This window comes from Nycticebus coucang, chromosome 2 (assembly GCF_027406575.1).
Source record: "Nycticebus coucang isolate mNycCou1 chromosome 2, mNycCou1.pri, whole genome shotgun sequence".
Classification (NCBI taxonomy): Eukaryota; Metazoa; Chordata; class Mammalia; order Primates; family Lorisidae; genus Nycticebus; species Nycticebus coucang.
The window spans coordinates 166,385,315-166,410,216 of record NC_069781.1 but is presented as its reverse complement, the minus strand read 5'-3'; the positions used below and the strand labels follow the sequence as shown (position 1 = coordinate 166,410,216).

General features: G+C 43.5%; 2 protein-coding genes and 1 non-coding gene across 13 annotated transcripts in view; 1 reads left to right on the top strand and 2 right to left on the bottom strand.

Annotated features, from left to right (window-relative positions):
* The window catches only part of NFATC3 (nuclear factor of activated T cells 3), a 143,104-nt gene extending 125,440 nt beyond the window's left edge, over nt 1–17,664 (bottom strand). For all 4 annotated transcript variants that reach the window (XM_053604677.1, XM_053604696.1, XM_053604685.1 and 1 more), the window contains exon 1: nt 17,242–17,664. In XM_053604677.1, the coding sequence (XP_053460652.1) occupies nt 17,242–17,350 (109 nt within the window). In that variant the 5' untranslated portion in view covers nt 17,351–17,664. The remainder of the gene's footprint in view (nt 1–17,241) is intronic.
* Nucleotides 17,665–20,024: 2,360 nt separating this feature from the next.
* On the top strand, nt 20,025–20,188 carry LOC128580272 (U1 spliceosomal RNA). The gene has a single exon (XR_008378578.1). It is a non-coding gene; the product is annotated as a U1 spliceosomal RNA (small nuclear RNA).
* Nucleotides 20,189–23,321: 3,133 nt separating this feature from the next.
* Nucleotides 23,322–24,902, bottom strand: part of DUS2 (dihydrouridine synthase 2) — a 49,727-nt gene continuing 48,146 nt past the window's right edge. For all 8 annotated transcript variants that reach the window (XM_053604428.1, XM_053604444.1, XM_053604411.1 and 5 more), the window contains 2 exons: nt 24,094–24,167; nt 23,322–23,876 (listed from right to left, as the gene is read on the bottom strand). In XM_053604428.1, the coding sequence (XP_053460403.1) occupies nt 23,639–23,876; nt 24,094–24,167 (312 nt within the window). In that variant the 3' untranslated portion in view covers nt 23,322–23,638. The remainder of the gene's footprint in view (nt 23,877–24,093; nt 24,168–24,902) is intronic.

Sequence of the window (24,902 nt, the reverse complement as noted above, 5' to 3'; positions counted from 1 at the left end):
ACTATAATGACATATTACTACATACATACCCATCAGAATGACTAAAAAAGAAAAGAATTATAATACCAAATGATATCTAAGTTGCTGAGACACTGGGTAACTCTATACACCTGCTGATGAGAACAAAAAGTTTGATCATTTCTCTCTCTCTTTTTTTTTTGTAGAGACAGAGTCTCACTTTATGGCCCTCGGTAGAGTACCGTGGCATCACACAGCTCACAGCAAACTCCAAATCCTGGGCTTAAGCGATTCTCTTGCCTCAGCCTCCCGAGTAGCTGGGACTACAGGCACCCGCCACAACGCCCAGCTATTTTTTGGTTGCAGTTCAGCTGGGGCTGGGTTTGAACCCGCCACCCTCGGTATATGGGGCTGGCGCCTTACCGACTGAGCCACAGGCGCCGCCCGAAAGTTTGATCATTTCTTATAAAACTAAACTCACAGATCAGAAATCAGGAGGCAATTGTACTCTTGGGCATTTATACCAGAAAAATTAAAACCTGCATTCATATAAAAACCTGTACATGAATATTGATAGCAACTATTTTTCATAAGAGCCAATAACCAGAAATACCACAAATGTCCTTCAATAGATAAAGATTAAACAAACTGATTACATCCATACCATAGGAAACTATTCAGTAACAAAAAGGAACAAACTATTAATATACTTAACAATTGGAAGAACTACCAGGGAATGAGTGAAAAAGTCAACCTTAAAAGGACACATACTGCATGACTCAATTTATATAAATAACATTTTCTTGAAATAAAATTATGGAGATGGAGAACAGACCAATGTGTACAAGGAAAGTGAGATTGGGGTAAGAAGGAGAGAGGGAAGTGGGAGTGGTTATAAAGAGGTTAGTGATATGGAACCCTGTGGTAATGGAACAGTTCTGTATCTCGCTTGTGGTAGTGGTTACACAAATCTTCACATGATAAAACTGCATAGAACTACAAATACACACAAATAAGTACATGTAAAATTGCTGAGATCTGAGTAAATTTGGCGGATCATACCAACGTCATTTTCCTGGTCTTGGTATTGTACTATACATAGTTATACAAGATATTATCTTTGGGGGAAAACTGAGTAAAGGGTACAGAGAACACCTCCCTTTACATTTCGCTTGCAATTTCCTGTGGATCTATTACAACGATAATTAGATTTGAACAGACACACTTCACCAAAAAAAGATAGGCAGATGGCAAACACATAAAAATATGTTAAAGAACATTAGTTATTCAGGAAATATGAACTAGAACCACAAGGACTTACCACCATACATGTGTTAGAATGGCTAAAATTAAAAAGACTGACCAAATCAGATGTTGGTCAGGATATGGATATATATACATATTCCCCTGCTAGTGGGAATGTAAACTTATATACTACTTTGGAAAAGTTTGGCAGTTTCTTAAAAGGTTACATGTACATAGGCCAGGTGTGGTGGCTCAGGCCTGTAATCCTAGCATTCTGGGAGGCCTAGGTAGGAAGATCGCTTGAGGGCAGAAGTTCAGGACCAGCCTGAACAAGAGCAAGATCCCATCACTACTAAAAATAGAAAAAAATAGCCTGATGTGGTCATGTGGGCCTGTAGTCCCAGCAACATGGACAGTCAAGGGAAGAGGATAACTTGAGCTCCTAAGTTTGATGTTGTAGTGAGCTAAGATGACACCATTGCACTATAGCTGGGGCAACCAAATGAGACTATCTCAAAATAATAAAAAGTTAAATGTTCACTTATCAGGCTCGGCGCCTGTAGCTCAAGCGGCTAAGGCACCAGCCACATACACCAGAGCTGGTGGGTTCAAATCCAGCCTGGGCCTGCCAAATGACAACTATAAGCAAAAAATAAATAAATAAAAATAGCCGGGAATGTGTCAGGCACCTGTAGTCCCAGCTACTTGGGAGGCTGAGGCAAGAGAATCGCTTAAGCCCAGAGTTGGAAGTTGCTGTGTGATGCCACAGCACTCTAACCAGGGTGACAGCTCAAGGATCTAAAAAAAAAAAAAAAAAAGTTCACTTATCAAATGATCCAACCATTCCATTCCTACATACCCAATGAAAAGAGAAAAACACGTCCATACAAAGATTTAAACATGAATATTCATAGCAGCTTTATTTGTTTTTGGTTTGTTGGTTTGTCCATTTGGAGACAATCTCCCTCTGTTGCCTAGGTTAGAGTGCAGTGGCATCATCATGTAATAGCTTACATCATACGTAAAATAGCCTCCCAGAATGCTAGGATTATACGCATGAGACACCCACTCAGCCAGCAGCTTTATTTGAAATAGCCAAAAGCTGGAAACAATCCAAAAGTCCATCAATAGGTGAATGGATAAAACAAACTATAATTTTACACATAATGGAAACTACTCCACAACAAAAATGAATGGCCTACTGATACCCTCAATAACAATGATAAATCTCAAAATAACAATGAGTCAAAGAAGCCAGACCAAAAAATAGTACCTGTTTTGCAATTCCACATACATAAATTTTCCAGTGACTTCAGTGGTTGTCTGGGAAAGGGGGAAAGGGGAAGAATGGAGTAATTATTATACAAAAGGATATGAGGGGCTGGGCATGGTGGCTCACACCTGTAATCCTAGCACTCTGGGAGGCTGAGGTGGTTGGACTGCCTGAGCTCAGGAGTTTGAGACCAACCTGAGCAAGAGTGAGAACCCATCTCTAAAAAAACAGCTGGGCACTGTGGCGGGTATCTGTAGTCCCAGCTATCAAAGAGGCTGAGGCAAAAGAATCACTGCCCAACAGTTTGAGGTTGCTGTGAGTTATGATGCCACAGCACTCTCCTGAAGGGGGACACAGTAAGACTTTGTCTCAAAAAAAAACAAAAAAGAAACTGAAGGATACGAGGAAATGTTTGGGGGTGATGGATATAGTCACTATCTCAAAAAAAAAAAAGAAAAGAAACTAAAGGATACGAGGAAATGTTTGGGGGTGATGGATATAGTCACTATCTTAAATCTGGTCAAAGTTTCATGCCTCTAGTTGTCAAGACTTAACAAATTATACACTAGAAATAGTGAAATTTATTATATGTCGATTAATATCCCATAAAGCTAACTTTAAAAAAACAGACAACACTCTATCCTACTTTGGCTTTCACTATACCATTGCCTCTTGATTGCCTAACTTAACTCTGACCACATTCTCAAGCTACTCTTCTTACCATCCTTCCAATATTGTTGTTTTCAATATTCTGCTGTCAGCTTTTTTCATTCTAATCTACACTCTCTTGCAGGACTTCAGATCCATGCCCGCAGCTTTAATTATCTTCTATATATAGATCCATCACTTCCAAGTCTCTTTTGCAAACTTCTCTTTTGAGCCCTAAACTTACATTTCCAATTGCCTAACAAATCTAGAAACACTTAAATACATACAGTACTGGGCGGTGCCTGTGGCTCAACGGGTAGGGCGCCGGTCCCATATGCCGGAGGTGGCGGGTTCAAGCCCAGCCCCGGCCAAAAATAAAAAAAAAAAAAAAAAAATACATACAGTACTAAATTCCTTATCTCTTTAATATACACTCTCATTTTTCACTTTCATAACACTTATTTCACAAAAAATTACTACTGGACTATAAGGTACATAAGGAAAGGACCATGTCTTCCTTGTTTATTATTTCCACAAGCTTTTTTATAAATGACTAGCACATTTTATTGAACTGAATCATCTTTCCCCCTCCCAATCTGATTCTCTTCTCCTACCACAATAGACCCAAATTAAAAAAACAGCAATCATCCTAGCCTTCTTCTCTTTACTCAATTGATACCAGGTCCTATTGATTTCTTTCCTCTAAATCTATCTCAGCTCTATTCTTATCATGTCCTCACCACTGATATGCCCCTACATGTCCTGGCCTCCATTCTTGCCTTCCCCAGTCTATTACCTACAATGTAACAGAGTGATCTGAGACAAAAATCTGACATTTCTGCCCAACTTGGAATCCTTCAATCCCTCCCTGCTGCCTTCAAACTAAAATCCAAACTCCTCAGAATAGCATAATGAGCCCTACCTCTCCAGCCACATTTGGATACTGTAGAATCCTGATCTTCTACCTTTCCAAATTAAAGGACATGGCTCTGTAACCTATGTCTTCTTCAGGTGTAGTAATCAACCAGCCTGAAACCGATGTCCTCCTTTTCTACCTGGTGACCTCATCCTACTGCTTTCAGCTCAAATGTGTCCTTTTCTCTGACCTTTCTATTCAGAGTTAGGTTCTGTGTACTTAAGAGGACCTTCTCTGTAGTTTATTAATATTGCTGGTGATTTATTTACATGTCTACTCCAATAGACTAAATGATATTCATTTTCTCAGTATGTGGCATATAACCACACTGACCCTTAATAAACACTGTATTAAAAGGTTACATGGTTTGGGCGGCGCCTGTGGCTCAGTGAGTAGGGCGCCAGTCCCATATGCCGAGGGTGGCGGGTTCAAACCCAGCCCCGGCCAAACTGCAACCAAAAAATAGCCGGGCGTTGTGGCGGGCGCCTGTAGTCCCAGCTGCTCGGGAGGCTGAGGCAAGAGAATCGAGTAAGCCCAAGAGTTAAGAGGTTGCTGTGAGCCGTGTGATGCCACGGCACTCTACCCAAGGGCGGTACAGTGAGACTCTGTCTCTACAAAAAAAAAAAAAAAAAAAAAAAAAAAAAAAGGTTACATGGTTTAGGGTTGGGCATGGTGGCTCAAGCCTGCAATCCCAGCACTTGAGGGGCCAAGGCGGGTAGATTGCCTGAGCTCACAGGTTCAAGACCAGCCTGAGCCAGAGCGATACCTCATCACTAAAAAATAGCTGGGCATGGCGGCACCCCAGCTCAGTGGGTAGCCCCAGCCAGCTAAACAACAATGACAACTGTAACAAAAAAATAGCCAGGCATTATGGCAGGCGCCTGTAGTCCCAACTAGTTGGGAGGCTGAGGCAAGAGAATCACTTAAGCCAGCAGTTCTCATCCTTTGGGTCGCGACAGTATTTTTTTTTTTTTTTTTTTTGCAGTTTTTGGCAGAGGCTGGGTTTGAACCTGCCACCTCTGGCATATGGGGCCAGCACCCCACCCCTTTGAGCCACAGGCACTGCCCTGGTCGCAACAGTATTAAAGGGTCGTGGCATTAGAAAGGTTGAGAACCATTGGCTTAAGCCCAAGAGTTTGAGTTTGCTGTGAGCGGTGACGTTACCAAGGGAGACATAGTGAGACTCTGTCTCAAGAAAAAAAAAAAAAAAAATAGCCTGGTGTTGTTGACTGGTGTCTCTAATCCCAGCTGCTTGGGAAGCTGAGGAAAGAGGATCACTTGAACCCAAGAGTTTGAGGTTGCTGTGAGCTAAGATACCCCGGCACTCTACCAAGGGTGACCAAATGAGACTGTCTCAAAGAAAAACAAAAAAAGATTAAATGGTTTAGTATATTCATCCCCTAATGGAAGGGGATTTTCTTCCATTTTAATAACTCAAAGATCTTACACAATGTTTCCCTCTGGTTACTACTTTACCTTCCCACTGCATTTCTATTTCAAACTCTTTGATAAAAAAATCTAGCTCCTTTCAGACTAGCCTTAAAATTAATAAAGAGTGAAAGAAAACCCTTAAAACTATTTTACAATTTACCATCTTTATTTTGATATATCAGGATTGGCTTAACTAGATGACTCCATTTTTGTTTCTGTAATCTGGAAAACCATTTGATTCCACTTGAACTGTACAAGGAAGATGAATTTGGTGCCCAGCATCTCTCACCAGCAGACACCAAGCCCACTGTACACAGAAACCTGGGATTAACAGCTATACTTCTCTTTGTCTGCAGCTCTGTCAGTTCTCCTGCCCACCCCCAAGAACTTTGACAAAGCAAGAAAAAAAGCAAGTGTCAAAAGAGTAAAGACATAGTAAAAGTCACATTCACATTCCCAGCATTCATTTACTCCTCTTCTTTCCTAATAGATTTTCTTCTAGTATGCACTCCTCTCCCATGCAGACATGTACCTCAGGGAAGCCAGCTACATCCGCAGGCCAAAGGACTGGCTGGGTTGGCTAAGAATAATTCCATCCGTCTTTACCAGGAACTAATTTAGGAAAGGGAATGTAACCCAATTTTGGTCAATGAAATCCAAGGTTAAATTTACTGAGGGTTATTGGAAAAGTCCTTACGTATTCTTAAAAGAGCCATGTGAAGCCAGATTGGTCTCTTTCCCTCCCCCCCACCAAATATCAACCCCACCTATTTTGTGTATAATTACACAAAAAAATTAGAAAGAAACTAGAAAATTAAAAATATTTTACTATTTCTTTCAAAGAGTGATCAGATGATAAAAGGCCAGCAAATGTTCTAAAACTGTGATCAGTCAAAATTTACAAAGTAAAAGCCCAGTAAATTTCTAGATGGTCAAATGTATCTACATTTCTGTGTCCTCATGTATAAAATGGAAATAGTGCCTACCTCCCGAGGTTAGTAAGATACTTAAGACACAATGCACATAACAATATCTTGCATACAATACGTATTCAAAAACACTAGATTAAATATATATCTAGTAGGTCACAAACAAAAAAGTTAAAAATGATCAAAATTATAGGGTATGCAAAATTACAGGCTATGCAAAAGCAACTCTAGGATTTTCAAGGAGAAATTAAGTAACTTACTAAAGAAGAGCAAAGGAAAAGTAGTCAGAAGTCCTGGGTCTCTTGTTTTTACATTAACTACTTAAATGATTTTGGGCAAGTCAACGTGAACTCTCAATTTTATAGAAGCCTTTCCTCTCTGATAAAATAAAAGGACTGCCAGGCTCAAGCCTGTACTCCTAGCATATTGGGAGGCTGAGGCAAGAGGACTACTTAAGGCCAGAAGTTTGATACCAGCAACACAGCCAGAACTCACCCATCTCTATCAAAAATTTAAAAATCTGGCTTGGCACCAGACTTTGTACGGGCCTGCCAAACAACAATGACAACTAAAAATAGCTGGGCGTTGAGGAGGCACCTATAGTTCCAGCTACTTGGGAGGCTGAGGCAAGAGAATAGCTTAAGCCCAGGAGTTTGAGGTTGCTGTGAGCTGTGACGCCATGGCACTGTACCGAGGGCAACACAGTGAGACTCTGTCTCAAAATAAATAAATAAATAAATAAAAATAAATAAATAACAATTTAAAAATCTTAGCAAGATGTGGTGTATCACATCTGTAGATCCAGCAACTGGGAAGGCTAGCCATCAGGATCACCTGAGCCCAGGAGTTTGACTTCACTGTTGCAGTGAATTATGATGATGCCACTGTACTCTAGTCAAGGCAAGAGAAGTGAGCCTATGTCTCAAAAAAAAAAAAAAAAAAATTGTCTTTTATTTTGTCAATTAATCTCTACCAATTACATAGTATGACTAATAGTCTTTCAGAACAAGTTCTCTAGCTTCATTTCATCATGAATAAATTCATAAGTTCAGTTCAAGTGAACTGACAACTCAAACATTAGACTGATAGAAGCAATGCGATCAAATTTTTAAAATAATTTTAAGCTCTTTGATTTTTTTCTTGTTTTTTGAGACAGAGTCTCAGTTTGTAGTCCTGGGAAGAGTGCTGTAGCATCATAGCTCACAGCAACCTCAAACTCTTGGGCTCAAGTGATCCTCTTGCCTCAGCCTCCCAAGTAGCTGGAACTACAGTGAGCCACAACACACACAGCTATCATTAGAGATGGGGTTTCACTCTTGCTCAAGTTAGTCTCAAACTGCAGAGTACAGGTAATCCACCCACATATGCCTCCCAGAGTGCTAAGCTCATAAATTTTTAAACAATAAGTGAATTTTTCCAGTTAGAAAATATTTCTAGAGGGTGGCGCCTGTGGCTCAGTGAGTAGGGCGCCGGCCCCATATACCGAGGGTGGCGGGTTCAAACCCAGCCCCAGCTGAACTGCAACCAAAAATTAGCCGGGCGTTGTGGTGGGCGCCTGTAGTCCCAGCTGCTGGGGAGGCTGAGGCAGGAGAATCGCGGAAGCCCAAGAGCTAGAGGATGCTGTGAGTCCTGTGACATCATGGCACTCTACTGAAGACAGTAAAGTGAGACTCTGTCTCTACAAAAAAAAAAAAAAAAAGAAGAAGAAAATATTTCTAGAATAGGAAAATACCTATTCAAAGGCATATAATAGGCTCGACACTCCTAGCTCAGCAGTTAGGTTGCTGGCCACATACACCGCGGCTGGCAGGTTCGAACCTGGCCCAGGGCCAGCTGAACAACAATGACAACTGCAACAACAACAACAACAAAATAGCCAGGTATTGTGGTGGGTGCCTGTAGTCCCAGCTATTTGAGAGGCTGAGGCAAGAGAATTGCTTAAGCTTAAGAGTGGGAGGTTGCTGTGAGCTGTGATACCATAGCACTCTACCAAGGGTGACACAGTGAGACTCTATCTCAAAAAAAAAAAAAAAAAATTTACACAGGCATATAACAGTGGTTCTCAACCTTCCTAATGCCGCGACCCTTTAATACAGTTCCTTCATGGTGTGGTGAACCCCAAACATAAAATTATTTTCGTTGCTATTTCATAACTATAATTTTGCTACTGTTATGAATCATAATGTAAACATCTGATATGCAGGGTGGTCTTAGGCGACCCCTGTGAAAGGGTCGTGCAACCCCCAAAGGGGTCACAACCCACAGGTTGAGAACCGCTGGCATATAATATCATTTTTTTATTTACATATACCACTAACTCAACCCACCATCCTACTGTTAATACTGTACAAAGGAAGAAAGAGTTTTATATCTTTAATTTTTTTTGAGAAATGGTTTTATAAATCTGACATACCACAATTTTTATTTTCTGTTAATGTGTTAAGCCAGTTTTTTAAAGTTGCATACAACAACAAATCCTATTAACTTCACAATGCTATTTTTAAAAGTGAACATTTTTCCTATCTTAATCTAGCACCTTAAAGAGCTTGAAGAGTTTTGGGAAGTCATTTTTAAAACTTTTTATTATGGAAATTTTAAAATATATAAAAAGAACAGGGAATGCATATTGTAATAAACTCCCCATACCCATCATCTAACTTCAACAATTCCTCAAATGTCATTTTTTTCTGAATGCTATTTTTAACAAACCTACTGAAAGATTTTTTAAAAATATTTTAAAATTATTTACATTTAAGTATAACTCACAGCAGGACATTAAAATGTTCTAGTCAGTGATTATCTTGATGAGAAAAAAATGCTTTTAGAAATATTTTTACATGTGATACAAATCAACATTACTGGAAAAACGTTCATTATAAGAGAAAATCTGAAACCAATTTCAGAGTTCACATAATCCTATTTACTTTCTAATTAAGCAGTAATGCTGATGAAAACTTAACCCAAAATTAAGAAATATAAAATTTTAAGACATTAAAAACATATATATATATTTTAAATAGAGACAGAGTCTTATTTTGTCACCCTTGGTAGAATGCCATGGTGTCACAGCTCACAGCAACCTCCAGCTGTTAGGCTTAGGTGATTCTCTTGCCTCAGCCTCCCGAGTAGCTGGGACTACAGGCACCCACCACAATGCCCCACTATTTTTTTGTTGCAGTTTGGACGGGGCCGGGCTGGCGCCCTTCGATATATCGGGCTGGCGCCCTACTCACTGAGCCACAGGTGCCACCCCCAAAAAACATATTTTAAAATGTTAAAACTGTCACCTGCTGCTGTAACATGAGGCATATCAAAACTATACATTTTGGGGTGGCACCTGTGGCTCAAAGGAGCCAGCCCCATATGCCGGAGGTGGCAGGTTCAAACCCAGCCCCGGCCAAAAACCACAAAAAAAAAAAAAAAAAAACAACAATTAATTAATTTAATTTAATTAAAAAAAACTGGACATTTTGTAGGAAAATGAAGACTTCAAGTTACTTCTCCAATATATCTGGGATTTTCAGGCTTTCATAGACTCGTAGTTCCTTTTCACACATGAATACTAATATGTTAACTAGAACTGTCCTAATGATTAAATTTCAGCTGTTGGTAAGCTATCATTCGTAGGCTATACTGCTTCAATCTTACAGCTCCAATTGTTCATCTCTCCTAAAATTGCCAAATTCAGGCACAAACAGGTGAGAATCAATGCAATATAATTATATAAACGTTACCGGAAATGCTAAAATACACGCAGGCCCATGTTATGTTTGAGTTTGAAGGATAGCTATTAAAGAAAAAAAAAAAAAGCTTGCTCCTGCCTGTGACTCTCCTAAGCCTCCCTGAACAAGCTCACTCCTCTTAAATTCCACTGTTACTTGAACCTCATATGGCATGCCTGGACAAATTTGATGACTTGGATTTTGTTTTAGAAGCTAGGCTTACTGCCAAGTCGGCTGTGTCTACTCCCCTGACCCACCAGGACAGCTTTAGACAACACCTCCCTTATTTATGTTACTGCTTCAAGCAGTCAAACTACCACTTACTATTAAATGAGGCTAAACCTACTCAGGTTTCCTATCTCTTAAGAGTAACATGATTGCCTTCAAATACTATATTATGGCTTCCTCAACCCCACCCTTATTTAATAAGAAATGTTACCATTTTGAACCATCTACTACTCAACTAGTAATAATGAGAAGGGAAATCAGTGATATAACTCATTACGTTCTCATAAAAGTTCTCTATTTTATATATCACTATAACTTTCTCTGAAGAAAAACAAATAACTATATTTTCTCACCAAAATGTTCTTATGATTATACTTCATTGAAAAAATAAATACAGAGAGCAAACCTTTAAAACAGAGCTTGGAATATGCCTTCAATAAAAATACACACTATTTTAGGCAAAGTTTACTGGTTGCCACTGAAAGGCAAGTCATAGTAATAAGTTTATTCCACAACGTATTCTAAATTAATATCTTAAGGTACAGGTCTTACTTGACCCTCCCACATACAATTTCTCAGCAATTTACATAATACCCAAGTTTTAACTAAAGTACAGGAAGAGCAACACTCTTACAACAAATGTTTACATGGATTTTTTTTTCTGGATTTTACCCCATACTCACTAAAACACATTTATTCTCCAATCTCTACCATAAAATTCTGCCATACCCCAGAAGTACTCTTCAACTTTTATCAGGAAAGGTGTCAAAGAAACAAAATATTAAATTATTCTTCTGAGTGAAATGTTTATCATTGACTTAATCACTTAATACATATATATGTATTCTGGGCGGCGTCCCTGTGGCTCAGTGAGTAGGGCACTGGCCCCAAATATCTAGGGTTCAAACCTGGCCCCTAACTGCAACAAAAAATAGCTAGGCCTATAGTCCCAGCTACTCAGGAGGCTGAGGCAAGAGAACTGCCTAAGCCCAGGAGTTGGAGGTTGCTGTGAACTGGGATGCCACCCACGGAACTCTACCGAGGGCAACAAAATGAGACTCTGTCTCTAGAAAAAAAATACATATACATATTCTCACTGCATTCAATTATATAGAAAAAGTTGACCTACTGCATGAAGAAAATATGGCTCAGTAGCAATCAAATCCTCCTTTTACAATACTTAATGGGGCTTTACAAACACACCACTAAATTTCTACAGGAAACTGTACAAACAACTTCCCTTTTTTCATACTGATTTAAATATCTAATTATATTCAGTATGGTCAGCAAATCAATCATCTTTCACATTATACTGAATCAGTAATAACTTAATTCAAGAAAGAGGAAAAATATAATTAAAAGCAAATCACTTTCAGTACTTGGCAAAATATGAGAAAAGAGGTTAAGTAATATCACAAAGAATGAAAACTAGATTCAAGAGGATAAAATGAAAATAAAATAAAGACATTCTAACTCATGTAAGGAACGTTTAAATTTCTGGATCTCTCATCTGCCCCTACTCTCTCTCTCCATTTCGCAATTTAGTATATGGAGAAGGGTCTAGGAAAGAGTAGTAAGTAAAAAATAGCCTGTCAGTTTTGTGTGTGTGTATACGTGTCAGAGAGTAGAAATGTTAACTACTACCATTTAAAAGGCACCACTAGACCAGGACTGTGCTAAGAGTTTTAAAAACAGTAATTCATTTACACAAGATAAAACAAAAACCTTGAGTAAAAATTATCAATAAAAACTGAGAAGTGAGACAATAAAATTATCAAGAGACAGTAAACGATAACACGTGGATCAGATCTCCAAGCACCAAGAAAAGTAAAAGCACTATAAACACATATGAAAATGTGTATTAAAATATCTGACAAAATTACACGTACCTTATCATAAAGTAAACTTCTTATAAAAATATATGTTGTATCTAAGATATTTTTCCCCTTTTAAAAAACAGCAGTAGATAAGATACTACACACAGTACAACACATTCTTTCCCAGTGACTCTCATTCAGGACTAGAAAGTCAATATTGAGTAACGAACCCTAGGAATGAAATTTTGAATTTGCAAAGTAATAACATCAAACTAAATCAGAGATATGCAATCACTACACCAAAAGAGAGTACCCAAAGCTACCCTTTATAATGGCAAATAATGTTCATGGAATACATTAAACAGGTACCTAGTTAATTTTCCTATTCACTACTGAGGCATATCATCTATTTGAAGCTAGGTATTGAGCAAAAGAAAGTTTAAGAAAATAGTTTGGTACATTTTAAACTGGAAAAATAAGAGATAACATTGTTACCAGGCACTGGGCATGGTGTCTCACACCTATAGTCCTAGCAGCCTGGGAGGACAAGGCAGGAGGATCCCTTGAGATCAGGAGTTTGAGACCAGCCTGTGCAAGAATGAGACCCAGTCTCTATTTAAAAAAGAAAAATTAGTTGTGGCAGGTGCCTGTAGTCCTAGCTACTCAGGAGGCTGAGACAGGAGGACAACTTGAGCCCAGGGTTTGAGGTTGCTGTGAGCTAAGCTGATCCCATGGCCCTCTCGCCTGGGCAATAGAATGACATTCTGTTTTTAAAAAAAAAAAAAAAGAGAGAGAGAGAGGATAACATTGTTCTCATGTTAAAAAAAAAAAAAAGTGGGCGGCGCCTGTGGCTCAAGGAGTAGGGCGCCGGTCCCATATGGCGGAGGTGGTGGGTTCAAACCCAGCCCCGGCCAAAAAAAAAAAAAAGCTAAAGACTATAGGAAAAAAAATCTCAAAAACGTTTTAGTAAGCAATAATCGCAAAAATTCAGTAACAAATGTATCTAATGTTATCACTACACCTGAAAATCACCAAATTTGTACCTTTTTTCAATCCCTTTCAATAGCATTAAAATTAGCTGCTAGATATACACTGCAGCACTATCCACAACTACAAGGTGGAAAAGCCCAAATGTCCATCAATGGATAAACAAATTGTGGTGTACACATATATATATATACTAATATATAAAATGAAATATTCAGCTTTAGAAAGGAATGAAGTACTGAAACATGCTACCCTGTTTCCCCGAAAATAAGACATCCTCCGAAAATAAGAACTACTTACAGCAAAGATAAGACATCCCCTGAAAATAAGACCTAGCGCATCTTTGGGAGCACACCTTAAAATAAGACACTGTTTTATTTTCAGAGAAACAGGGTACAAAGCAGATGAACCAGGAAAACGCTATGCTAAGTGAAGGAACACTGACACCAAGGGTCACATATTGTATCATTACATTTACATGAAATCTCCCAAATAGGTAAGTACACGAGAGGAAGAGGTAATGGGGAGCAAATGTTTAATAGGTATGGGGGTTTCTTTCAGGGTGACGAAAGTGTTTTAGAACTAGACAGAAGCAATGTTTGGACAACACTGGGAATGCACTAAATGCCATTAAATTGTTCACTTTAAGATGGTTTATTTTCTTCATACCTGTAATCAACTTAATTAAAAAAATGTTTAGCCAGGCACGGTGGCTCACACCTGTAATCCCAGCACTGTGGGAGGCCAAGGTACCCTGTTTTCCCGAAAATAAGACCTACTTACAGGAAAGATGAGACGTCCCCTGAAAATAAGACCTAGCGCATCTTTGGGAGCACACCTTAAAATAAGACACTGTCTTATTTTTGGGGAAACAGGGTAGATGGATCACCTAAACTCATGTGTTCAAGATCAGCCTGAGCAAGAACAAGACCCCCATCTTTAAAAAAAAAAAGCGAGGTGTTGTGGTGGGCACCTATAGTCCCAGCTACTCCAGAGGCTGAGGCAAGGGGATCATTTGGGCCCAAGAGTTTGAGGTTGCTGTGAGCTATTAGGCCCCGGCACTCTACCTAGGGTGACAAGGTGAGACTGTCTAAATTGCCTATTATAAGGGCCGGGCACAGTGGCTCGCATCTATAATCCTAATACTCTAGGAGGCTGAGGCAGGTGGATTGCTTGAGCTCACGAGTTCAAGACCAGCCTGAGCTAGAATGAGACCCCCATCTCTAAAAAATAGCTGGGCAATGTGGCAGGTGCCTGCAGTCCCAGCTTCTTGGGAGGCGGAGGCAAGTGAATGGCTTGAACCCAGGAGGTTGCTGTGAGGTTGCTGTGAGCTATGACGCCATAGCACTCTACCAAGGGTGACAAGGTTAAACTGTCTCAAAAAAAAAAAAAAAAATTACCTATAATATTTTTAGGGTGGCACCTGTGGCTCAGTGAGTAGGGCACCGGCCCCACATACCAAGGGTGGCGGGTTCAAACCTAGCCCCGGCCAAACTGCAACAACAACAACAACAAAAAATAGCTGGGCATTGTGGCAGGTGCCTGTAGTACCAGCTACTGAGGAGGCTGAGGCAAGAGAATCGCCTAAGCCCAAGAGCTGGAGGTTGCTGTAAGCTGTGATGCCATAGCACTCTACCGAGGGCGACAAACTGAGACTCTATCTCTTAAAAATATATATATTTTGGGCGGCACCTGTGGCTCAGTCGGTAAGGCGCCAGCCCCATATGCCGAGGGTGGCGGGTTCAAACCGGGCCCCGGCCAAACTGCAACCAAAAAAATAGACGGGCGTTGTGGCGCGCACCTGTGGTCCCAGCTGCTCGGGAGGCTGAGGCAAGAGAATCGCTTAAGCCCAGGAGTTGGAGGTTGCTGTGAGCTGTGTGAGGCCACGGCACTCTACCGAGGGCCATGAAGTGAGACTCTGTCTCTATAAAAAAAAAAAAAAAAATATATATATATATATATTTTTTTTTTTTTTTTAAATGGACTTTTTGTCACAAATAAAACTGTTCATGTTTACCTTTGGGAATTTCAATTATAAATCAAGGTACAGACCTTAACTCCAAAGGGATTTTTTTTGTATATGGCAAAAACCATTTTTATAAGCCATTTTCATAGCCTTTTTTTTTTTTTTTTTTTTTGCAGTTTTTGGCCACCTCTGGCATATGGGGCCAGCGCCCTATTCCTTTGAGCCACAGGCACCGCCTCCCATTTTCATAGCTTTTAAGTGTTAGATGTACATACAATTTCTACTTACATGACATCCTTTATTATTCACATATTTGGTTAACACCTTTATTCATCATATACATGTGGTATATAATGTGCTCTAATCAAGCTTGTGCCCAACAAAAAGTTTGCTGACATCAACTGTTTAATCTTCAACAATAAAAATAATCATTCAAACAAGTTGGCCAGGCAAGGTGGCTCACACCTATAAATCTTAGCATTCTGGGAGGCTGAGGAGGGAAGACAGCTTGAGCTCAAGGAGTTCAAGACTAGCCTGAGTAAGAGAGAGACCCAGTCTCTGCCCAAATTAGAAAAATTAGCCAGGCGTTGTGGTTGTCTGTAGTCCCAGCTACTTGGGACTGTGTGTCTCCCTGTAGTCCCAGCTACTTGAAAGGCTGAGGCAGAATCGCTTGAACTCAGGAATTTGAGGCTGCAGTTAACTAGGCTGACACCACAGCACTCTAGCCTGGGGCAATCAAGTTAAGACTCTGTCTCAAAAAAAAAAAGTTGTTTTTGTTAAGTCCCTAAGTCTAAGTACAATTCAATGCCACCATCTCCACAGATGCCACTTTTCCTGCTTCCTTTCCTATTATAAAATGCTTAACAATATGCTTAGCAACATAGTTATTTGGGCAATGTGTCTTCTCCAACTATTTCCCAAACTCTTTGAAGAGCTTCAGTCCTTTATGCATCATCACAACACTAACAGTATCTTCAACATATTAGGTGCTCAAATTATGTTAGTGGAACTGAAAACAAACGCAGCAAACACATAACTATTGTAAATAATTTATTATGCTAAAAAACACATCTAACACGTAAAGACTAAAAAGACTGATAAAACAAGTACCGCCCAAAGAACCCTTATGCCTCACGTTCAGATTCTAGAGAACATTCCACTGAACATCAACATGAACACTAAGAAATTCATCTATACTCGGAAAAAATAAATAGCAATTACTCTTATCCATTTCCTTTTTGATGTTCACCTGCATATGTAATAGGGAAACTGAACTTAACGAACCACAGTATACCAAACCAGGTCACAAAGAGCTCTAAGTCCCCAGTCATCCTGTTTCCATTTCCTGATTGGTCTGACCTCCAAGCATTACCGTGCCCAGCCTTCTCAATTCAGGATCTCCTTTAAAATATTTTCGGAGAGCTTTTTCCTAAAATAAAAACTGATTTCCAAAACTTTCTAGAAGAATGATAAAAAAAAAAAGAAAGAAAAAGCCATCCCACCTTAAAGAACACAAAAAACTTCCGAAACACTTCACTCAACCAAGGAAACCGAGTTTTCAGAAAAGTCTTGCTACAGTTAACACTTCGAATTAATTGTGGGCCATAAACTTAACAAATGGAAGTTAACTCGAAAGTACTACTCTCCTAGCAAAATAAAGAAACGTGTGCATTTTAGAGTAGCCCCACAAACTGAAGCACCTTTCAAATAACGATTTTTTAAAAACAACCTAGAATTTAAAAGAAAAAAACAACTAGAATAGATAAAAATCCTAGAGGGCTTACACCTTACAGGAACACTTTCTCTGCAGCGCACTTGCAAAACGGGGACAACCAGACGCCACTAGTGCAGCCGCCCAGACCCTCGGCCTTCAAACCCTGGGGGTCCACCAGCCACAGGCGTCCCCGAGTCGCGTTCCCCAAGTAGTTCGCCTCCAGCCAAGCCCGCAACCACTTCCACATCGTAGCGACCCACACGCCTCCTCACTGATTTAAATCCGCTCTCCACTCACCGCACACACGCGCGCGCACATACACACACACGAGGTTATCAATCCTGGGACAACAAGTGGATCAGGGAGGGAGAGAGCCCACGCTCGGTCCCGCCCGGCCCCGCACACACCTGCAGGCCGCGAGCCCGGGGGCGGCGGCGCCGGCGCCGGCGACCCGTCCTCGCCGAAGACGAGTTTGAAGTCGAACTCGTCGTGGGCGCCACAGTTTGCAGTAGTCATCGGCGTAGCCCAGGGCGCCGAGGCTCCTCCTCAGGCGACGGCGGCGGCGGCGGCGGCGGCGGCGGCTCCTCAGCGCCGCTTCATGCCGGGCCGCGCCAGACAGGAGGTCGCGGCTTCACTGCAAACTTTCCGGGCGGGGCCCGCGACTCCAAGCTTTCCGTTCCGAAATAGAGAGCTGGCTACCCGCCGAACCACACCAGCAGCCGCGACCGCTAATTGCTGATGCCTAAGCCTCCACTGTGGCCTTAGCCAATGCTCCCCGCCCCCCAACAGTGGCCACCACTGCCGCCGCCGGCGCGCTCTCGCGCCGTGCCGCGCGCCCGACCCCGCCCCCTACCGCGCGCCCATCCGGCCTGGCAGCAGATAGGCCACTAGCGCTGCGGACCTGCTAGAGGTCTCCGCCCCCTTGCTGGCCTATCGCGCGACTCCCACTCTGGGAGAAGGAAGTCACCTGAATACGGAAAACTAGAAAGCCCTACTACCTTTCGGGAGTTGTAGTTTGGATTCTTATTTCCTCTGCTACTCCTTCTAAGCCAGACCGGTGTAAGGCTGATAGCCCTAATTCGAAGGGGGAACCCACCACCGGCCAATCGGAAAAGACCCCCTTCCTCATTGGGTGGGGTTCACGTCGAGAAAGGAGCATTGTAGAACCGAGGTTACGGGTTCCGTGACGGCTGGCTTTAGAGGCAGCATCAGGGCCCAGAATTATCTGGACGCCACCTACATTCTCATCCTCCCACTTCACCCTTAATGGCGGTGCATCCAAAGGGCGGGGACCGGACCTAGCTTCCAGCTAGGTTGAGACAGAGGGGAGGGAGACAGGTTGCACCACGAGTAGCGATCTGAGCTCCCGGTCGCTACAGACCCACCCTTGTGGGGCGGGGCCTGCGCCTCTGTGGCTGCTGCTTTTTGTCCCACTAGCCGGCCTCCGCGGCTGCTCTCTAGAGGACAGTATGCTCATCCGAGGTCTCAGCTAAGCATGATGTGCAATGCCTCTCCCCTGCTTAAGTTGTGAGAGCGGGAAAGCCTGCTATGAGTTCGCGCCACTCAGCTATGTGACCTCTGTATCCTGATGCAACATACGAAAACAGGATGTATCCAGCCACCAAATTTGGAGAGGAAGTGACACTGCCTAAAGAACGGGTTTTCCCTCTTGCTCCCTCCCCAGCAAGCCTGCATTCCCTTGAGATGGGCCAAGTGGCCTCTTGAGGTCCAGAGTGGAGGCCATGATTGGAGGCTCTGAACCTTGTTTACTTAAGGCTCTGCTGAGGTACAGAGTAGACAGGGAGCTGGGAGACCGTCTCCCCTAGCTCTATGCCCCAGGCACAAAGCCCACAGGGCATAGCATGCCTAGATGAATGTGAGTTGACAAAGGCATTGTCAGTGGCTTGGGTGCAGATGCCCCAAGAAGTACTATCTCACAGGGCCTATAGCACATTCCACACTGCCTACCGAAGCCCCTGGGAGAAGGAGCAAAAGGGAGCCCCTTGCGGTGGTCTCATCTGGACTGACCTGTGCTACCAGGAAGCCCTAAAGAAAGCCCAATTAAGCCTCAGATCAGGAGAACAGGGAATGTCCAGAGCATGTGAGACATTCATCTTGGATTGCGTCATACCTACCAGTGCTGTGCCTGTACCTGTGCCAGACCTAGGGATTCAAAGATAAATTAATCTTCCTTCAGGGTTGGGGGAGAAGAGACCAGCAAATCTTTAGTATTGTGCAAAGACATTAGAATTGTGCCAGGAGTTCAGAGAAAGTTCATAACCCTCGTGGCTACAAGGACTCAACAGCAGTGAGCAGGAACTGGAGGGAAGGACAATAGAGGAGGAGGTTTGTTCCAGGCAGAGAACAGATTTCCAAAGTCTTGGAAACCAGAAAGGACCTGTAGTGGGCAAAGGTGAAGCTGGGTGAGTGGGCAGAGTGCTACAGGCCACTGCAAGGTGTCTGGACTTTATCCTGAGGGCTGTGGGGAGTCAAAGAAGGACTTAGAGCACAGGGTTTAAATGGTCAGAATTCTGGATGGATCACTGGATTTGACTATAGTTGGGGAAGGTGGGTGAAGTTAGAGGGAGGAGAAATAAGGAGGAGCAAACATTAGGTAGGTGGAACATCCTTCCCAAAAAACTGTCCTGCCTTCAGGGTCTGAGAGTGGAGCTTAAAGCCCAGTGGCACATCAGCTCTGGCCACCCACTAGTAAATACCACATGGAACACAATCCTGGTACTACCTATAGCATAAGGTCCCACATGCTTGACCAGCTCACCTTCCCCTCCCCATAAAACTTATAGCAGCTTCAGGATATTTCCCTCTTCACTCTTCCAGTCCTCACATAGATTGAGAAAATGGTCAGTTCCTCTTCCCTCCAGACATGACTTTCCCTGAACCCTGCAGGGACTCAACCCATAAGGCTAGAGAGGAAGCAGGAGGGTGACCATGGGTCTGTCAGTCCCACAGCTGGGAAAGAACCAGCACAGAAAATATAGATGGCTTAAAAAACTCACCCTCTCATCAAATCCTCAGCTATGCATCTGTTCCCAGCCACAGAGCACCTTGAAGAACACTTAAGAGGTCATGTTGTGGGAAAAGTTTCTCTTCCGGGGTAAACTGAGAATCTGTCATGGAATGATGAGGGATGAAGCAGGGTAGCACAGCAGGAAAAAAGTCGCATCTTTGTATACTTAACTGGCAGAAGAGATAACATAATCAGGAAAGTGGTTTTCCCAGGAGAAGGCTTATCCATTGCACTCCAGATGTGCTGGCCCATGTGATTTCCCCAAATGTGCGCAACTCAACTGCATAATTTGTGGTAGTAAGGGACTGCATTTGCACTTTCCCCTATTTATGTTATTTAATGTATATAATATTTTGCATGGAAAATATATTTCATTATCCTTGTGCTTGGACATAAAAATTATGTAATAAAATTTGTCATTTGTTTCAATAAAAAAAGTCACATCTTTGTAAGGAAGACGGCAATGTCTAGAAGCTCTGCAGGCTGTGAAGGGACCAGTTCACCTATACATATCAATATACATATTCTTTCTACACCTTTTCCCCAGCTACCACCAGCGCTTCCCCCCAAAATTCTACCTTAGGCCAGTTCCAAAGCTGCTACAAGTTATCTGGGCCTGCCTGTAGCCCTCTGAGAGCCCTGTGAAGCCAGGAGGCCCAAAGGATCACTGCAATAGATAGAACCCTAGGGTGGACAACCCCATCTGTCTCTGCACGCTCCCGCTCCTCTAAGTACCAACTAGATCTAAGAATTACAGGAAGCCATCTTTTTCATCAGCTGCCATAGGTCTGGCCCTAAGCCCCCACTGTTAAAGGCTATGCTATGCCCTCTGAGCCATGAAATGATACAGCTTAGCCCAGTGTACCCCAGTCCCTTCTTCCACATTAGGGAAAACAAGAGCCTTGGAGAAAAGTCAGAATTTAGAAAAGTTCCTCTTCATGCCACACATCTCCCCCACCCTAAGCTCGTTTGATTTTTATTCTTTGTCTGCTCCTTCCCTACCCCCATGCCAAAGTGGCCACGTGACTCAAGTACTGCTCTTGAGCAGCTCCAAACCTGGGTAGAGAGGATAAGACCAGTCAACTACCATCTCAGAAAGTTAGTTGCTAAATCAGCACAGGGTGCTGAGCTGAGAAGACAAGAGTCAGCACTTTGTCCTCATATGCCAGGCTGAGGAATTGGGACTTAGTCCAGGGGGCAGTCTCATAGAGCCATGGAAGAGTTCTGAACTCTTATACCTACACTCTTACACCTGGAAGGACCTTAATGTGTAAGAGTGTAGGTGTAAGAAATTCTTTGCACATAGTCCAGGCTTCTTATTGTGGCTTTGGGAGATCTGCCACTCTCTCCAGCTTACTCATCCCTCCCTCTCATGCTCATATCAAAACCATTTGTCCCCAAATGTGATGAGCTAAGAGGAAGTCCTCAATCAAGCTGACTGGAATGGACGAATAAGTGTTGTGGCTATTAGCCCAGAGAGGGGTTTGGGAATCTAGGTGGCTTAATTTAAAGCTGGCTAGGATCACACCTGTAATCTTAGCACTTTCAGAGGCCAAGGCAGGTGGATCTCTTGAGCTCAGTTTGAGATCAGCCTGAGCAAGAGAGAGACCCCGTCTCTACTAAAAATAGAAGAATTAGCCAGACATTGGGGCAGGTGCCTATAGTCCCAGCAACTTGGGAGAATGAGGCAGGAAGACTCCTTGAGCTCACGAGTTTGAGGTTGCTGTGAGCTATGATGATGACATGGCACTTTACCCAGGGTGATTGAGTGAGGCTCTGTCTCAAAATAAAATAAAATAAAGTAGACATGCTGAGGAGAATGTGGGCAGAGTTTTCAGGTCCAAATGGGCCCTCCCAGCTAGTCCCAGGCCATGGGCAGGTCACTTTGAGACCATGGAGATGTGCTAAACTGACATCATTTGAAGATTAACATATTCAACCAAGATCTTTGCCAAATATACTGTCGTGGAACGCATACCAGTTCTGCCCCACTGCCTCACCTGCGAAGGACCATCTTTCTAGTGCTTCCTGGGGTCCTCAGATTCCCCACACTTCAGCTTCTGTATTAACAGAAGACCTCAATCCCTGCCTCTCCTTCCCCTGACCCAGAAATGAACCTGACCCTGCCAGAGGGATTCTCCAGGGAAACCACACTGGTGGTAGAAGTAGCCTAAGATCAGAGCCCAGTCCCACCAGGGAGGTAAATCTTAGGACTCACTGCCTGGGAGATCCACTAGGATCTCTCTGTCTTCCCAGTCCCAGATGGAAAATGAGGAAAGGCAAAGGGGGCATTTTGATAGACGGTTTTAGTAAGAAAAAATCAGAAATAAGTTGTGCCTAAAGCTTGGTGACTGACACTGAACCAAGCCACAGTTTTTGTCCTGGATGGAGCCCCTTCTGAAAAATTGGTTAGGGCAGCCTGACATGGAGTGACCGCATTAGCCATGTAGTACCCTATTGCAAGGCTAGTCTATTATCCTCAGCCTGCCTCACGCAGGCCAAGGACAGCTGATCTTGCTCTCAGAGGAGGGCCCTTGGGCCAGAGAGGACTAAGAGTTGCCCCAAAGTCAAACAGCAACGGGCACTGGGAAGCAGCTAGCAGGGTAATATCTTTATCTGCACACAGAAGAGTAAGGGTGGGTGGCAGGGAGGGGCTTGATTCAGAGGACAGCAGGGCCAGCATGGCACACAAGCCTGACCCCATGCCAAGTGACCACAGAGCAGTGAGAATGACCCAGGGAAGATGTGGGAAAAGGGCCTTGGCCCACAGGGGAATCCCTTCCACCTTCAAAGAGCCTGGAAAAAGGGAGGGAAAGCAGCATGTTTACAGCTGAGGAAGCAGGGGCAGGGCAGGCAGGGACCTTTGGTCAGAATGCCCCTCCCAGTAAGTGGGGGAGGCCCCATAAAATGTGGTAGCCGTTTGTTTGCTTCTCACTACCAGGAGGAAATTAAAGAGAATCTGCCACTTCCTTCCGCCCCAAATGGGATGGGGAAGGTGGGGGTGGCGGCTGGGAGGGCTGTGTAGTGTGACCTGGCAATTGTTAAAGGTGCCAAATTGCTGTCATCAGCAGCCTCCAATGCCTCCTCAACCCCCATCCAGGGCAAATACCTCATCAGGTCAGGTCTGAGCTCCAGCTATCAGGCTTGAAGGAGACTCTGGGAGTCAGGCCAACACTCCCAGGTATCCCTTACTGTAGCACCACATACCCAAGTCCTTTCCCCAGATTCTATATTCCCTCTTATTGGGAAAGTCAACTTTTGTCCAGCACCTCAGGTTTATCATCAAAAGAATGGGCTTCTTGGACCTGCCTGGCTCAGCTCAAGTCCAGTGAACCTGAAAGGTGATACTCCAATTCCATCCTCCATCTCCACCAGAACCATAGGATGGGCAGGGAATATGCTTTAGGAAGCTCCAGCTCTACATAGAGGGTAGAACAATTATTCCAGGACACATGTCTCTATATGAGAATACCCAGGGCTGAAGCAGCCACCCATGGGTGAAGGTAGGAAGTGTCTTTATTGCACTATACCAATGTGAGGTTGGGGAAGTACCACCTGCAAAGCTCCTATTTTCAAAGAGAATATAGCTCTGCCACTCAGACCCACAGGAGACGGATACCCCCTGGTCCATGCTCCAGGCTGATAGCCCAAGGTAGGACTTCTAACTCCTGCCAGGCAGTCCAGCAAATTGTCCCGAGGCACCTGGTTCATGATCTGGCACCCATAGCCACCTTAGGGCCAAGCCCATGGAGGGGAGCCTAGGGCAGGCACAGTAGTCATCGGCTTTCCAGGGGCATCTCTTCACCACTTGTCAAGCCCACAAAGGGCTTTTTGCACAGCTCCCCAGACAGTGTTGGCTCCTGAGCTTTAGGGCTCCCGGGGTCTTGGTCAGGGGCCTCCCTCTTGCGCTTGTGCAAGGAGGGGCTCTCTTCACCCAGTCGACCCTCAGGGAGGCCTTGGCTCCGCAGACAGACGATAGCTGCAGCCTGCTCCGCCAGTTTCTTGGACTTGTCCCTAGGCAAACGAGGCAAAGGGCAATGAGGCAGGTGGGCAGGTTGCAGGACTAGAGGTTGGGAGGCCTCACTCTCTACACTCTTGGCAGAAATTCTGACAAAATTGAGTAAGGGGTTATCATCCAGGGACACCACTGCTCATGCACACCAACTGCTCAGCCCTCCTAGGCCAATGCTGGATTCACTCATGCCTCATGCCCTCTGATGAAGAAACTTACCACAAGGTGGACTGGTACTTTTGTTTAGCAACAGTGACAACAGAGCAGAACAGGCGATCTAGAGGACGTTGAACCTGGTAGAGAAAGAGCAAAGGAAATAGGGATAATTGTACTCAAGAGCCAGAGGAATGAGCCTTCCTGCTGGGGTCAAATCAAAGGCAAACAAAAAATAGGTTGGCATTTCCACCCTAAGTCAAATCAAGGCTACCTGTATCATTACATGTTCCTCCCAAGCAAAAATACCTAGTGTGTCTGCCAGAGAAGAAAGGCAGATACACAAACAGACAATGATATCAAATATGTCTGGAGCTCTGTCATGAACCTAAGCAAAAGGCCAGTGAGCCCTTAGCTGCATGTGATTATGCTGCCTCCTCTTTCTGACATCTGGATAGGTCAGGTCCCCAAAATGAGGAGTTCACCAGATGGCAAAGGGGTGACAGAGGACAAAGACAGCAGCAGAGAAGATCCCCCTGGCAAAGGGCCAGGTGATGTGACTGGGCTGAGTGCATGAGACCTGAAACAGCAAGGCATGTGGGGGTCTCGTGCTCTAAGCTGAGGTGCTAGGGCTTAATCCCACAGGCACTGGGGAGCTAATAACTTCAGTCAGGGAGACAGAGGTTAGGTTTATTTTGGAAAAGTCACTCTGCAGAGGACAGACACAAAGACCAGAAGGCCAGTCTGAAAGAGGCAGAGCAGCGTAAGCAAGGCAGGGCAGCTAACCAAGGCATGGCTATGGAGACCAAAGGAAATGAAGCAAAATGATCTCAAAATTTCCAGACCAGGGCTCCTGTCTGAGGCCCAATTCTCTG